Raw genomic sequence first — 13,173 nt, 5'->3', positions numbered from 1 at the left:
GCTCATGCCGGGCAGCGCCATCATACCCTGGCACAGGTACTGGAGGCGCTGCGCTGATGGGCGATGCTGCCTCCTCGGCTTTCTTCAGCGTGCTGTTTGTCGGCCTTCTTCTTCTTGGGGCGGTGCACTGGCTGGTGCTGGGCCACCAAAGAGCGAATGCATGCCCATCATGCCCATACCTCCGCTCATTTTCGCCATCCTGGCACGGAGCTCTTCCTTTCTCCGGGCTTCAGGGTCGATATCCTCGTCATCGTCCTCTTCCTCCTCATCAGCGGCTTCCTCCTCGACGACATCAGCGTCATCCTTGACGGCAGTCTTATCGATCGACGCCCGGGGAGGAGGAACAGGTCCGGGGTTCGTAGGCACGCGAGACATGCGGCGAGGCCTCTCGTCGCTGTCCTCGCGCTCGGTGAGATCCTCCTGTCCCTCAGTCGTGTCGCCCGCCCCCGACATATCGGCTTCATTTCCATCATGGTATGACTCCACAGGGCCCTTGGAGGATTTGCGCCTCGGTGGAGGCGGAAGTCTGTCCGAGTCAATCGAAGTTCTCGCACCGACATCATCGGCGCCAGGACCCTCCAGCACAGGAGAGGTGACGTCTGGGCCCTCAGTCAGGGCTTCCGGGGCATCGTGGCTCTCTGTACGTGCCTTGGCCGGCCGCTTTGGCTTTTCCTTTTTGGTGACCGATTCGGCATGACGCTGCGCTTGTTCCATCTGCTGTTTCTGGAGTAGTGCGATGCGCTCTTTCAGGCTTGTAGGTTTGGGCTGATCAGAGTTACCGTCGTCTTGGTCGTTGGAGGTGGAAAAGCCAGCCTTTTCCGCATTGTCGTGGGCCTCGGCCTCTTGCTCCTTGATCTCGGGATCCTCCTCTCTCCTGTACACTTTCGTAGTGGGGGCTTGCTGAGGCGGGGGGATGTAGGCGTTGCGACTGGGAGGCGGAGCGACGAAGGGCTTCTTGACAAAAGCAGAGCCGGCAGCACCTATTCCACTAGGCTTGAAGGGTGCGGGAGGCGGTGCCGACTTGTTGAAAGCCGCGATGCGGTCTTTGAAGGCATTGCTCGACGGCTTGTTTGAAACGGGCGGGCCGCTCGAGGGTTTCGCCTGCGCCGGTACGGGCTTCGCGGCAGGAGGAGAACTAGAGGCGGCATGCTCGGCAGCCTTGGGCACAGGAGGGGCGGGAACAGGCTCCGCAGTAGCTGCAGCAGTCGACTGGGGCAGATTTTCGGTGATCTCCTTCGGGGACTGAACAGTGCCGTCGACCGGAGCTACCGGTTCCTTGGACGAGAGCGGTATAGCGATGGGAGCGGGCTCTGGAATGTCGTATGCCTTCTCAGGCTTCTCCTCTGTAACAGGTACATCACGAGGGGCTTCTGATTCAGACTGTCGGGTCGATTGAGGCTCTGGCTCCTGCGCAGGAGCAGGCACCGGGGCATGCGCAGACGCAGGCAACGAGGCGGCAGCCGCGGGCTCGGACGGCGCAGCAGCAGGTGGTTCGTTCTCCTTTTTGGTGCGGCTCCTCACAGGTCGAGGTGGTGCTTGAGGCTCGTACTTCTCGACAAAGTTACGGGGAAAGATGCCTTCGTGCTTGGCTCCGGCGTCGTCGACATATTCGCCAACGTACCAGTCGTCATCTTCTTCTTCGGTTACGGTGATGATGACACCGGGAGGGAATTGCAGGTCATCGTCGTGAGGAGAGGAGTATTCGTACAGCGCCTTCACTTTGAAGGGCACAGCCGACATGATTGCCTCGGATCTGTGATGCTTCGCAAGGCAGACAAGCAGGCGAATGGACGAGGGGGTGGGTGATGGTTGGAAGTGCGAGGTGGGAGCTTGGTGTTGTTAGGCGACAGCAGAGAGGAGTCGTCCCGCTGGAGGCGACAATGGGCTCCTCAGTGGGGCCCCGTAGTCGTGAGCAGAGCAGAGCACTGAGAATCGAGCACTGGGCACTGAGCTGTGGGGTGGGCGCCAATCAATGACGAGGTTGCCTTGGCCGCGTCCCACACCTTCCCTCACCTTGCCATCCTTGCACGCCTCTGTCTCGGTGTCTCTGGGTACCACTCTAGTCCGAGGTAGCTCGACCCGATGAGGTCACAGCCCAGTGATAAGCTGGCCCCAGCCTGCCTCTGTCCGGATGTGGGCGGAATCTCCAGAGGATCAGCGACAGAGGCCTGTGACTGAGGTCGTGAACATGTACCAACTTCGCTTTACCAAGAATCGCGCTATCAGTTCTTACGCTGGCCTTCCAGGTACATACATACCAAGCAGATGGATCAATTCGTCATCAAGAGCTCGTCCATCGCTTGCCAGTGACACGCATTGCATAGTTCCGAATTGGGACACGAAATCCCGATAACTTTCATGCCAGCACCACGTGCGAGTAAGCCAGCGAGGTATCTTGTGTTTCAAACCGTATCATATGACCATGGGAGGAAGCACTGCCGCATCGCGCTGGCTGTTCACGTATGCGTAGTCACCAAGGAGGAGCATGCAAAGACCGCGTGGCATGCACCCATCAACATCCAACCGTTCCGGGCTGGGCTGCCTGTAGCTCGTGAGCTTGTGTACCAAGTGATTAGTGGGACGCGGCTTTCTTCGGCTTCATGACCAGACTCTCGCGTTTTCAAGTGAAGAAGACTGCATCAGCTTTTGGGACTGATTGCACCCAAGCAACAGTCATTGAGAGGATGACTTGCAGGCCAGGCTGACTTTTCTCACCCCACTACCCCAGGCGACGTACTCCCAACATGAAAAAGAGTTGCCAATCAGCCTGCTCTGCATGTCCGCTCCTGCACGCTGCACTATTTTTCAGGCTGGGGTCCTTATCTTTTTGGCGCCGATAGTGGAGGAAGCAGGTATCGCCAGAATTCCGCGGTATCCTTCGCTAGGGTGTGACTGTGTCAGTGACTCACAAGCGTACTGACGGGAAGGTACCTTAAGTGCCCGCAGACTTGCCCAAGGGTCTCCGGTACCTTGTCCACGACGCTGGCCCAAGGGACCCACACCCGATCTCGCAACGCACCCTTACCTTTTATTCCTCCAGCCAACACCGTCTGAATCATTTCTCTCCTCCTCTATCCATTGAATCCCCTCTGCCACCATCAATTGACCCTGCATCTTCACTCGGATCCTTCCTCTGACGACATAATACTACCCGAAGCACCAAAGCATCATCACCATGGCTGGCTCTAAGGGAAAGGTCTGCCTTGCGTAGGTTACCCCGCCCCCGCATTCAAAGTTCAATGTACTGACTTGCGATAGCTACTCTGGCGGTGTACGTTCTCGAACCACGATCTCGAATCAATTTCGACGGTCAATTCCAGCTCCACGTTTCTTTCCATACTAATCCTGTGTAGCTCGACACGTCGACCATTCTTGCCTGGCTCATTGAGCAGGATGTAAGTAGGACGGGTTCAAAATTGTTGGGAGAGAGCTGACCACTGTCTTTAGTACTCCGTCGTGTAAGCAGCCTTCTATCACGTGGGCAGCTCGCGGAGCTGCCGCAATACACAAGTGAAGAAAACGGAGCGGCTGTTAATATCTTCTAGCTGCTTTCTTGCCAATGTCGGTCAGGAGGAGGATTGGGATGCCGTCGAGAAGAAGGGTTAGTTCTTACCGACGAGGCCGAAGCGGATAACGCATGCTGATGATAATGCAGCTCTTCAGATTGGTGCTGAGAAGGTATGTTGCTCGCACACGACAAGAACCCTCCCCCCCCCCCCCTCAAACACATCGGGCGCAGAATCCTGACGAATGTAGATGATCATCGAGGACATCACACAAAACTTTGTTGAGTATGTTGGTATACACACATGATATTCGATATCTTTGACTGACCAACGCAGCGAGTTCTGCTGGAAGGCTATCGCCTGCAATGCCATCTACGAGGACCAATATCTCCTCGGCGTACGTTCGATCGATCCTCTGCGGACACATAGAACCTGACAGATATCCAGACAAGCTTGGCTCGTCCTGCCATCGCGCGTGCGATGATGAAGGCGTAAATTATCTCCGCTGTACTTCTTACCAATTAATACTGACATATGGTAGTGCCGCGCGGGAGGGATGCGATTACGTCTCTCACGGTTGCACGGGAAAGGGGTAAGTCGTTCCATAGCTTCACATCTAGATGGGCTCTATACAGGAGGGCATCTGGCTAATGAATTCAATAGTAACGACCAGGTTCGCTTCGAGGTACGAACAGACGGCCCACGCTTGCCATGACTTCACAAACGAGTACGACGGATACTGATGCCTTTGGCTAGCTGGCTTACTACACGATCAACCCCGCGATCAAGGGTATAGTCCGGATCCTGTCTAACCCTTGCGCACACAACTATCGATCTGAGTCTAATCAACCACTTCTGTTTAGTCATTGCTCCTTGGCGCGATCCTACCTTCTTCAACCGTTTCCAGGGCCGCAACGATCTTCTCGATTACGCTGCCGAGAAGGGTGAGTTCGCACAGCAGACTCTTGCTGGGTTTCGCTAAGACGGTTTAGGCATCCCCGTCACCTCCACCAAGGCCAAGCCCTACTCTATGGATGACAATCTTGGTAAGCAAGCTCTTCGTTCGGATGACATGACTGCCGCTAACTTACGCAGCTCACTGCTCTTACGAGGTATGGGATAAGAGAGAAATAACCACAATTATCAGGGCTGATTGGATATAGGCGGGCATGCTCGAGGACCCCAATGTCACTCCCCCTGAAGACATGTGGACCAGGACCGACTCGCCCCTGAAGGCGCCTGATACACCCCTCGACATCAGCATTCACTTCGACAAGGGTCTTCCTGTCAAGGTCGTCACCCCCGAGAAGACTGTCACCGGCTCGCTCGAGCTCTTCAAGCTCCTTAATGATCTGGGCAAGCAGCACGGTATTGGTCGCATTGTAAGCACTCCATGGCTCACAGTACTATACCATAAGCTAATTCATATGAAGGACATCGTTGAGAACCGCTACATCGGCCTCAAGAGCCGTGGATGCTGTATGTGAATCCCTGGTCCCTGCGAATACGACACGCTCTAACAGATCCTAGACGACTCACCCGCGATGACTTTGCTTCGCCTGTCACACATTAGCATCGAAGGACTGTGAGTTTTCTCCAGCACAGGTGGACGATTCCACAGCTGACACTCGGAAGGGTGCTTGATGGACGTGTCCGTTCCCTTCGCGACAACCTTAGCAAGCAGTGGTCGGAGCTTCTGTACAACGGCTTGTACTTCAGCCCCGAGAGGGCGTTCCTTCAGCGTAAGTGATGTCACTCTCATGTTCAGGAAAACAAACTAACAGTGGGGAAAGCTTCTCTCGACTTCGCCCAGGAGCGTGTAAGTTGTGGTAATGAATGCCATAAATCGGCGACCTCTAACTCGAAAAACAGGTCAACGGCGAGGTCCGTCTTCGTCTTTACAAGGGCAACGCGTACGTTCTTGGCCGCACTTCCCAGGAGAAGCTCTACTCCGAGGAGGACGCGTCCATGGACTCGCTCACTACCTTTGATCCTTCCGAGACGGTACATGCTCTCTGCGCCATGTTTTTTTTGCAGATGCTAACACCATTCACAGTCTGGTTTCATCACGATTGCTGCCATTCGCCTCAAGAAGGTTGGACATCTCAAATACGTGTGTCTCGGAACATGTGCTAACATTTTGATAGTATGGTCTTCAGGTGGCCGAGGCTGGTCTCGAGCTCTAAGAAAGGAAAACCGCTCAAAATTCACAGGCAGGATAGGCGTTGCATACAAAAGTCAAGTAGACAGGAATACTGAGCTTATCAAAATAAAACTTCCATAACCTTGATGTAAGAATCACTTCTGTATCGCCGTGCGTTGGCTACGCTCGTTCATTGTCGACGGCCGGCAGCAACGCATCGGCACCCAGAGTGACATGGATCTGAACCGGCTGTGGACCTTGCCGCGATACTTCTGAGCCAAAGAAATGGCAAGGCCACACCCGTATGAATCTCGTACATATTTGGAGAGGGGCGGGGGCCGTAGGTACCGGGTTGTTGGCTTGTGGAGGTTCGAGGGATTAGAGTGCAGTTCAGTTCCCATCTGAGTTGCACCGTGCCCTGCACGCACAATGGCTTGGTGAGCATAAAATCCATTGACGGTATAGATGGAGTTTTCCAGGCCGAACTGTGAAGAACACCACCACGTCGAAGCCACGAACATAAGTAGAAATATATCCAAAAGAGACATCAAGAGTAACAACGCATAGGGTATACCGTCGTCCGGTGACTGGCAGGCCCTGTGTAGACACGTCTGTTCGCTGCAATTCAAACGCCGCCCGAATATCAGAATTGGGTTGGTTCGTGATATAAGTTCTTGTTTAGGGGTTTTGATGAGCAATACATTAAGACACGGAGAAGTTCATCCCTACAAATGCATATCCATTCAGTTGAGAGATATTCACGCTACCCAAATATGAGGTTGAGCAAACCTCGAGGCTCCACATTGTCATGGCTGATTCGATAAGCTTCTACGTCAGGGCTCTGGGTCCTTCAATGGCAAAATCCGACGGGACGGCTACCAGCGCCAAACCTCAAACCCTCTGTGGACACCAACCATAATGACGAAGAAGTCTCCCGGCAGCGTAGCGAAGGAAGACCCCTGACCTGAAAACGATACCGCGCAATGGACACCGACATTAAGCCCTTGAAGGGCATTCTCAAGCAAGCGCTCCACGGCCCCGACGGCCCCGCCGAAGCAACGTTTCGAAAAAAAGATCCCAAGGAGCTGGCCCTCCAACACGCGCGCATCCTACAGCAGCGCAAGGACCTCGAGGCGCAGATCCTCGACAGCCTCATCCTCCTCTCTGAATACCCCGCGACCCAGGGTCGCCACCCAGCCTCCGACCCCGCGCCTTCCGACGTCACGGGCTTCAAGACGCACGTGCGCCTCTTCCAGCCCGGTGATTTCGAGGACCTCATCGAGGAGCGCAATGCCAACAAGCTGTGCGGGTACACGCTGTGCGCGAGGCCAAAGCCCCAGTCCTCGCGAGGCGGACCGTGGAAGCTCATGAACGTGGGGTCCAAGGACTTTGGCATTGTGGACAGGAAAGAGATGGAGAGGTGGTGCTCGCAAGACTGCAAGAGGAGGGCTCTGTACGTCAAGGTTCAGCTGAGCGAAACAGCGGCGTGGGAGCGAGCGGGCATCCCCGATATCGAGATTGAACTCATGGGAGCAGCTCCAGTTCACACAAAGGATCCCGTCTCGCCAGGCTACCGAGGCGGTCGGACACCTACGCTCAACCGACCAGAAACCCAGCGGAGGACATGGCTGCGCTGGCTCTGGAGCGTGGGGACAACGGCACAGCGACGGCGCCCAGGGACGGTCACTCTCACAATTCGTGAAAAAGAGGTCGCGCCACCGATTGAGCCTGATTCGGACGAAGAAGACAGCGAGCACGAGAGAACCGCGCACCTGTTGATAGAGGGTCACAAACCGGGCAGAGGTAAGGCAAAAGCCCACGAGGAAGCCATCGAGGACGCGCAAGATGGATAGCAAAATCGCATGCACGTCCCCCGGGCAGCAGGGCAACGGATAAATCATCCCACAGATAACTTCGTCACAAAAATGATACCCCATAAGTCACACTTCAGACACACGCGCGGTCGGGCGTCACGACACGCCAACATGAGACCTGGCAGATCCCGAAGCCTCATGTGAGGATTGGGCTGACTACTCGTGACGCCCGACGTCGACATCACGGCAGGTGGGGAAGCAAATGGCAATCAAGCGTCATCTGTGGGCGAACCCAGCAAAATCAGCGACACCTTGGTGGGGGATGAACTTCTCTTTGAGTTCTAGTATGCCCGTGTTACCGTCCGCGAGACGCCGTCGGCAATATTCCGAATGCCTGATCCCAGTTGGTATCGTCCACCAGTTTTTCCATCCATCGTAACAAACAACGCTTAGTCGCGGCGAGGGGGGCGGTCGCCGAAGCGACGGCCACCACGCTCGGGGGCCTGGGCCTGGGAGACGGGGATGACATTGACGGGGATGGCGTCGAACTGCATGTCTGGTTAGCCGAAGACGCACTCGCGCATATAGTGAAAAGTAGAGACGTACGCCGAGGTGCTTGAGGAGGTCCTTGGTCTCGACGTCGACGTCGAGCTGGCCGCTCTCGGAGTTCTGGGTGAAGTCGAGAGCAGAGACCTCGGGGACGTATTGATCCTTGCGCTCACGCTCCTCCTCCTGGAGCTTGAACGAGATACCGCGGACAGGACCACGCTGAATACGCTTCATCAAGTGCGTAGTGTAGCCGGCAATCTGTTGTTCAAAAACTGTCAATCCTGGTACTTCGGGTCACCGGTTCTTTTGGGAAGCGCTTTCTGACCTTGTTGCGGAGGCGCTTAGAGGCGATGATGGCGATCTCATCGCAAATGCGCTTGTTGGTCTCGAAGTCCAGGGTGAGCTTGGGGTAGTACCGCTCAATGATGACCTTGGCGGACTTCTTGACGGTCTTGGTGCGAACGCGACCCATTTTGGCGACTGAGGATCAAAGGACGGGGTGGTTGGGCGGTGGTTGTCGTGAGGTCGTGATGAGGCCGTGAAATTCGTCAGAGTCGGTTGCAGAAAAGTACAGTGGGAGAAAGGACTTGTGTGGTAAAATCAAAAAGTGGGCCTAGGGTTCTCGTTCGCTGTGGTACTTGGGCATTGGGGGATGCTTCAAGCCTGACACGTGACCACAAAATACCTTGCAGCCCACCGTACTGCATCGACTTGAGGTTTTCGGCATTTGTAGTGCACCGCACTCACAGACCGACCCGCGTCGACTAAAGGAAGTCTTTATCGTTCACTTACACCAGAGCATTACACGTCACGTTTTGACTTGTAGGATCTCTAGGTTCAGCTCCGGAGTATTGGGCTACATGGCGCGTGACTTGTTGAACATCTTACATTGCTATACATAGGGGTTCTATCTCATAGTACACGCCTAGGGTGGCGACCCAACCCCCCAGACGGATGCGCATGCACGTTGACGTTTCAAGTCCCTGGAACCATCAGGTGCATTCATTTATCCAGGCCGTAGCTCTGAGAGCTACCGGTCTGAGCCTTTCCTGGCTTGGGTTGCCTTCTGATCAGAGGAGATCCATCTCGTCGTCCCAATGGAGAGCCGCGATATCCACCCAGACGCTGGGAGTGGGTTCGTGGTTCAGACTCTAGAGCATGAGCATTGGGGTTCTTGTTGTTGTAGATCTCAGCCTTGCCAATCAACTCCTTCTTGATCATCTGCGCCTCCTCGCTGGCCTCGTCGACCTTGAGAACAAGCTTGCCGGCGGAGTTGATGTTCGCCGACACGGGCTCCACGTAGCACTTAGAGCCACCCGTGATCTCGGGATCAAATGTGGCGATACCAGAAACACGAGCCTTGCCGCCACGGTAACTTCGGTAGTTGAAAGCCGAGTCGCCCTGCGGCGTGTCCGTGATGAAGCCTGCGACACCCAGCTTGGCGGGGTTGGACATATGCCTCGGAGAGATGATCCGGGCCAAGACAGGCGAAGGGTTCGCCTGAGGTCCGTAGAGCGGGTGGTTTTCGGCATGAGCATTCGTTCGAATGTACGACAGACCGCCAGACGGGTGAGTGATCGGAGGGCCGCGTTCGGCGTAGGGGTTAGGCGATTTGGACTCGATCCGGGTGCCAGCGGACATGTTGGCAATGGCGCTCGGGGGGTTGAGCGGGGCGAGGTCGAGGAACTCGCTGATCAGGGCAAAGAGAGTGACACGATCAGATCGCAGCTTGCGAGTGTATTCCGTCAGCTGATCCTCAGTGACGTCTTTGGCGACCACAGGCGCTGGAGCCTCGATGGCCTTATCGAGAGCCGCCTGCTGCTGTGCGGCAGTCAAATCGGAAGCCAAGCGCGTTCGGAGGAATGCTTGGAACTCCTGACGTCTGTTACGGACGGTCTTTTGCACATAATTTTCGAATTGTCCTTCAGTCAAGCCAGCCAGCCATGGCCCTTCGAATTTCCACCTCTTGTCGGATCCAGTTCCTCCGACGGCAGTAACGTCGTGATCGTCCTCGAAAACCGAAGTAGTGCCAAGGGATACGGCACGATAGCGATTCGGCAGGGTCGGCACGGTAAGAGGCAGATTGAGCTCCTGGAACTTCTGCAGCGTAATGGAGTGCTGGGATGAGGAGGAGTAGTCGGTGATCTTCTCGATCGAGTCAAGGTGCTTTACGTGGATGGATGGCGTGGACGATTTGGTGGTCATCTTAAGAGGCAAAGAGCGCTTCAAGCCCCAGTCGCCTTGGCTCCGCGAGCTCTCGGGCGTCGTGATGGATTGATGCGTCGGGTACGGCGATGTGCCTGTCGGCCTGCGAAGGGTGCTCCCATATCCGGCATCCTCGCTGGCAGCACTTGGACCCGGAATTGGTTTCGGAACGGAGAATAGACGCGACGACCGGAGCAAAGCCCCTCCGGGCGAGAGTCTAGCAGACATGGCCCTATTCGGCACCGGTGGTGATGCTGGCTCGAGGCTGCGAAGTTGTCTTGAGGCAGAGCTGGAGTTGGCGTTTGGGCGTGGAGGGAAATTTCCAATGGAGTGATGCGGAAACTACCAGCTAGCAGACTGGCGCGTTAACATTGGCCAGTTCCGCTATGCCATCTCCACTTTGCTCCCCCTTGCGATAAACCGACCACGGGCCGCTCAAATGTGCGACCCATACGTACCGTACCTGCCTCGACCTTTCCTCACCTAAAAGTCAAGAGCTGTGCCTTGATAACATGGAGTAGAAGTGTCCTTCACTTCACAACAAGCCCAGGACTCTTGACTTCCATGTGGGCTACAAGAAAAATGGCTTCCATCAACGTGAGCTCTTCAGCGGCCCTCACGTTTGAGCTGATCGCACGCTGTTCGGTATGAAATAATTCCTCCTCGACGCCGGCACTGTTTTCTAGATACCCACCGACTACCTCGCCGTGTGAGACGTTGCTAACAGCTCAGACCAGACAACAAGAGCTCGCGCATCAAACTTGACCCTCCCTCATGGACCAGTACAGCTTCCCATGTTCATGCCTGTTGCGACACAGGCATCGCTCAAAGGACTTACCCCTGAGCAGCTTGAGGAGACAGGTTGTCGCCTGTGCCTGAACAACACCTATCATCTAGGTCTCAAGCCCGGGCAAGATGTCCTTGCTGCTGTCGGCGGTGCGCACAAGCTACAGGGATGGAGCCACAACATTCTTACCGACAGCGGTGGCTTTCAAATGGTCAGCCTCCTTAAGCTGGCGAACATCACCGAGGAGGGTGTGCGCTTTCTCAGCCCACACGATGGGTCGCCCATGCTTCTCACGCCTGAACACTCAATCTCGTTGCAAAACACCATCGGGAGCGACATTATCATGCAGCTAGACGACGTCCTCGTTACAACGTCCCCAGACAAGGAGCGTATGCGCGAGGCCATGGAACGCAGCGTGAGATGGCTCGACCGCTGCATTGCAGCTCACCAGAACCCGACGACCCAGAACCTGTTCTGCATCATTCAGGGAGGTCTGGACCTCGAGATGCGAAGAGAGTGCTGCAGGCAGATGCTTGCGCGAGACACCCCAGGCATTGCCATCGGCGGACTCAGTGGCGGCGAGGCCAAGGCCGACTACTGCCGTGTCGTCCGGACGTGCACCGAGATGCTACCCGACCTCAAGCCACGGTACGTCATGGGGCATCGGCTATCCAGAAGACCTCGTCGTCAGCGTTGCGCTCGGCGCTGACATGTTCGACTGTGTATGGCCCACCCGCACTGCTCGTTTCGGCAATGCCATCACCAAACATGGTGTTCTGAACATTCGGAATCTCAAGTATGCGACCGATTTCGGCCCCATAGAGGAGGGTTGCGGTTGTATCTGCTGCAGAGAAGGGGGTCTGGGTATCACAAGGGCATTCATCAACCACAATACTGCCAAGGAAACGGTCGCCGCCCACCTGCTGACCATCCATAATGTTTGGTATCAGCTGGAACTCATGCGGAACGTGAGACAGGCTATCATCGAGGATCGGTATCCCGATTTTGTACGGCAATTCTTTGGCAACTTGTACGATAGCGACAAGACCAAGTTCCCTGAATGGGCTGTGGAGGCGCTCCGTGGCGTCGGTGTAGATTTAACAGATGGTTAATCAAACTTCATTAAATCCGTCGTCTTGTGACTTTTCACTGTGTTGAACACACAAGTATGGCTTCGGTGTTCTCGGCGCCGCTCCTGGCAACTTCACCCCCCATGAAATACGGCCCAGGCCCAGGATGAGTTCTCGTTCCACGACAGGCGAAAAACGTGGCAGTGTTGACTGGACATGCACACATGCTGCTGACGCTACAACGCATATGAAATGTGGGTACATTGCAGGCGGAAGAAAGTGCCAGAACCGCGGAGGGCTGCAAATGTTGTTCAAAGATTGCGAAGCGGTGTCACTTCGCGCGTAAGCTAGTTTGGTGTGGAAATGGCGAATATTGTTTCACGTTCAAGGAGTGTTCAGCCTCATCGTGCAACAAAGTGTGTCCGTTTCCAGACCTGGACAAAGGGTCATTGTTTCCGCCCAAGTTTCCACGTTTGTCTGTTCCGACCGTGCACGTGTTGCGGATCTTCATCCGAACTACACATTCGTGTGCCACCATGGCATCAGCTTACGGCTACAGCGTGGGTACGCCAATCGAGTCACGGAAAGCCACCTCAGATCCGAGGAGGATAGACAGCTTGAGTGCAGCGCCTGACAAGAGGAAAATTCGCTCAAAAGTGGTCGTCAACAGTGTTATCATTATTCATTCATCAAGTAGCCCATCCAGTGAACCCAGCCCGTTGTTCTTTTTGCCGCCCGCGCTCCAACCTGTAACATCCAGCCATGTGTATATCTACCCAATCAACGCCATATACTGTGTCCTATTATGTATTACGCCCGCCGCCCAATCACTTCGTCATACGACAGCCATAGCCCCAACAAGGGTGTCAAGTGCCGAGCTATGCGTACCACCGGACACGCGTTGTATAGGTCCGGCCCAGTTGACTCCCATCTTGTTCGCCTCGTCCCGGGTTTTGGGCCCAGTTGCTGTCCGCGTTGTTGAGGATGAATTTGCGATACGCGGCGTCGGGGGCGGGCTTTATGCAGGTAGTGCAGATTTCGCACAAGATGCCCTTGACTGCTCGCCGTCGGCGCCGCAGTTGGGCTCGCACGTATCGTG

At 55.4% G+C, this 13,173-nt stretch overlaps 7 protein-coding genes across 7 annotated transcripts; 4 read left to right on the top strand and 3 right to left on the bottom strand.

The window, feature by feature from the left end:
- Window positions 1-84: 84 nt before the first annotated feature.
- Window positions 85-1,740, bottom strand: VDBG_08256 (SH3 domain-containing protein; the record flags this gene model as incomplete). Its single annotated transcript, XM_003001165.1, has 1 exon — window positions 85-1,740. The coding sequence occupies one exon, from the start codon at window positions 1,738-1,740 to the stop codon at window positions 85-87; it is 1,656 nt and encodes a 551-aa protein (XP_003001211.1).
- A 1,435-nt stretch (window positions 1,741-3,175) lies between these two features.
- VDBG_08255 (predicted protein) lies at window positions 3,176-4,249 on the top strand (the record flags this gene model as incomplete). The annotated part of the gene is made up of 10 exons (XM_003001164.1): window positions 3,176-3,207; window positions 3,354-3,395; window positions 3,448-3,477; window positions 3,546-3,601; window positions 3,656-3,678; window positions 3,757-3,791; window positions 3,843-3,903; window positions 3,954-3,997; window positions 4,048-4,098; window positions 4,180-4,249. The coding sequence occupies 10 exons, from the start codon at window positions 3,176-3,178 to the stop codon at window positions 4,247-4,249; spliced, it is 444 nt and encodes a 147-aa protein (XP_003001210.1).
- Window positions 4,250-4,540: 291 nt separating this feature from the next.
- On the top strand, window positions 4,541-5,692 carry VDBG_08254 (argininosuccinate synthase; the record flags this gene model as incomplete). The annotated part of the gene is made up of 9 exons (XM_003001163.1): window positions 4,541-4,552; window positions 4,670-4,888; window positions 4,940-4,985; window positions 5,037-5,091; window positions 5,142-5,248; window positions 5,300-5,325; window positions 5,379-5,510; window positions 5,563-5,619; window positions 5,654-5,692. 9 exons carry the CDS (start codon window positions 4,541-4,543, stop codon window positions 5,690-5,692), a joined length of 693 nt encoding a protein of 230 aa, XP_003001209.1.
- A 940-nt stretch (window positions 5,693-6,632) lies between these two features.
- Window positions 6,633-7,502, top strand: VDBG_08253 (DUF408 domain-containing protein; the record flags this gene model as incomplete). The annotated part of the gene is made up of 1 exon (XM_003001162.1): window positions 6,633-7,502. The coding sequence occupies one exon, from the start codon at window positions 6,633-6,635 to the stop codon at window positions 7,500-7,502; it is 870 nt and encodes a 289-aa protein (XP_003001208.1).
- Window positions 7,503-7,779: 277 nt separating this feature from the next.
- VDBG_08252 (40S ribosomal protein S17) lies at window positions 7,780-8,531 on the bottom strand (the record flags this gene model as incomplete). The annotated part of the gene is made up of 3 exons (XM_003001161.1): window positions 7,780-8,011; window positions 8,070-8,270; window positions 8,338-8,531. The coding sequence occupies 3 exons, from the start codon at window positions 8,482-8,484 to the stop codon at window positions 7,913-7,915; spliced, it is 447 nt and encodes a 148-aa protein (XP_003001207.1).
- Window positions 8,532-9,014: 483 nt separating this feature from the next.
- On the bottom strand, window positions 9,015-10,445 carry VDBG_08251 (conserved hypothetical protein; the record flags this gene model as incomplete). Its single annotated transcript, XM_003001160.1, has 1 exon — window positions 9,015-10,445. One exon carries the CDS (start codon window positions 10,443-10,445, stop codon window positions 9,015-9,017), a length of 1,431 nt encoding a protein of 476 aa, XP_003001206.1.
- Window positions 10,446-10,799: 354 nt separating this feature from the next.
- Window positions 10,800-12,116, top strand: VDBG_08250 (queuine tRNA-ribosyltransferase; the record flags this gene model as incomplete). Its single annotated transcript, XM_003001159.1, has 3 exons — window positions 10,800-10,862; window positions 11,006-11,656; window positions 11,955-12,116. 3 exons carry the CDS (start codon window positions 10,800-10,802, stop codon window positions 12,114-12,116), a joined length of 876 nt encoding a protein of 291 aa, XP_003001205.1.
- Between the last annotated feature and the right edge of the window lie 1,057 nt (window positions 12,117-13,173).

This window comes from Verticillium alfalfae, genomic scaffold (genome assembly GCF_000150825.1).
Source record: "Verticillium alfalfae VaMs.102 supercont1.12 genomic scaffold, whole genome shotgun sequence".
Taxonomy (NCBI): Eukaryota; Fungi; Ascomycota; class Sordariomycetes; order Glomerellales; family Plectosphaerellaceae; genus Verticillium; species Verticillium alfalfae.
This window is presented reverse-complemented; position numbering and strand designations above follow the sequence as displayed.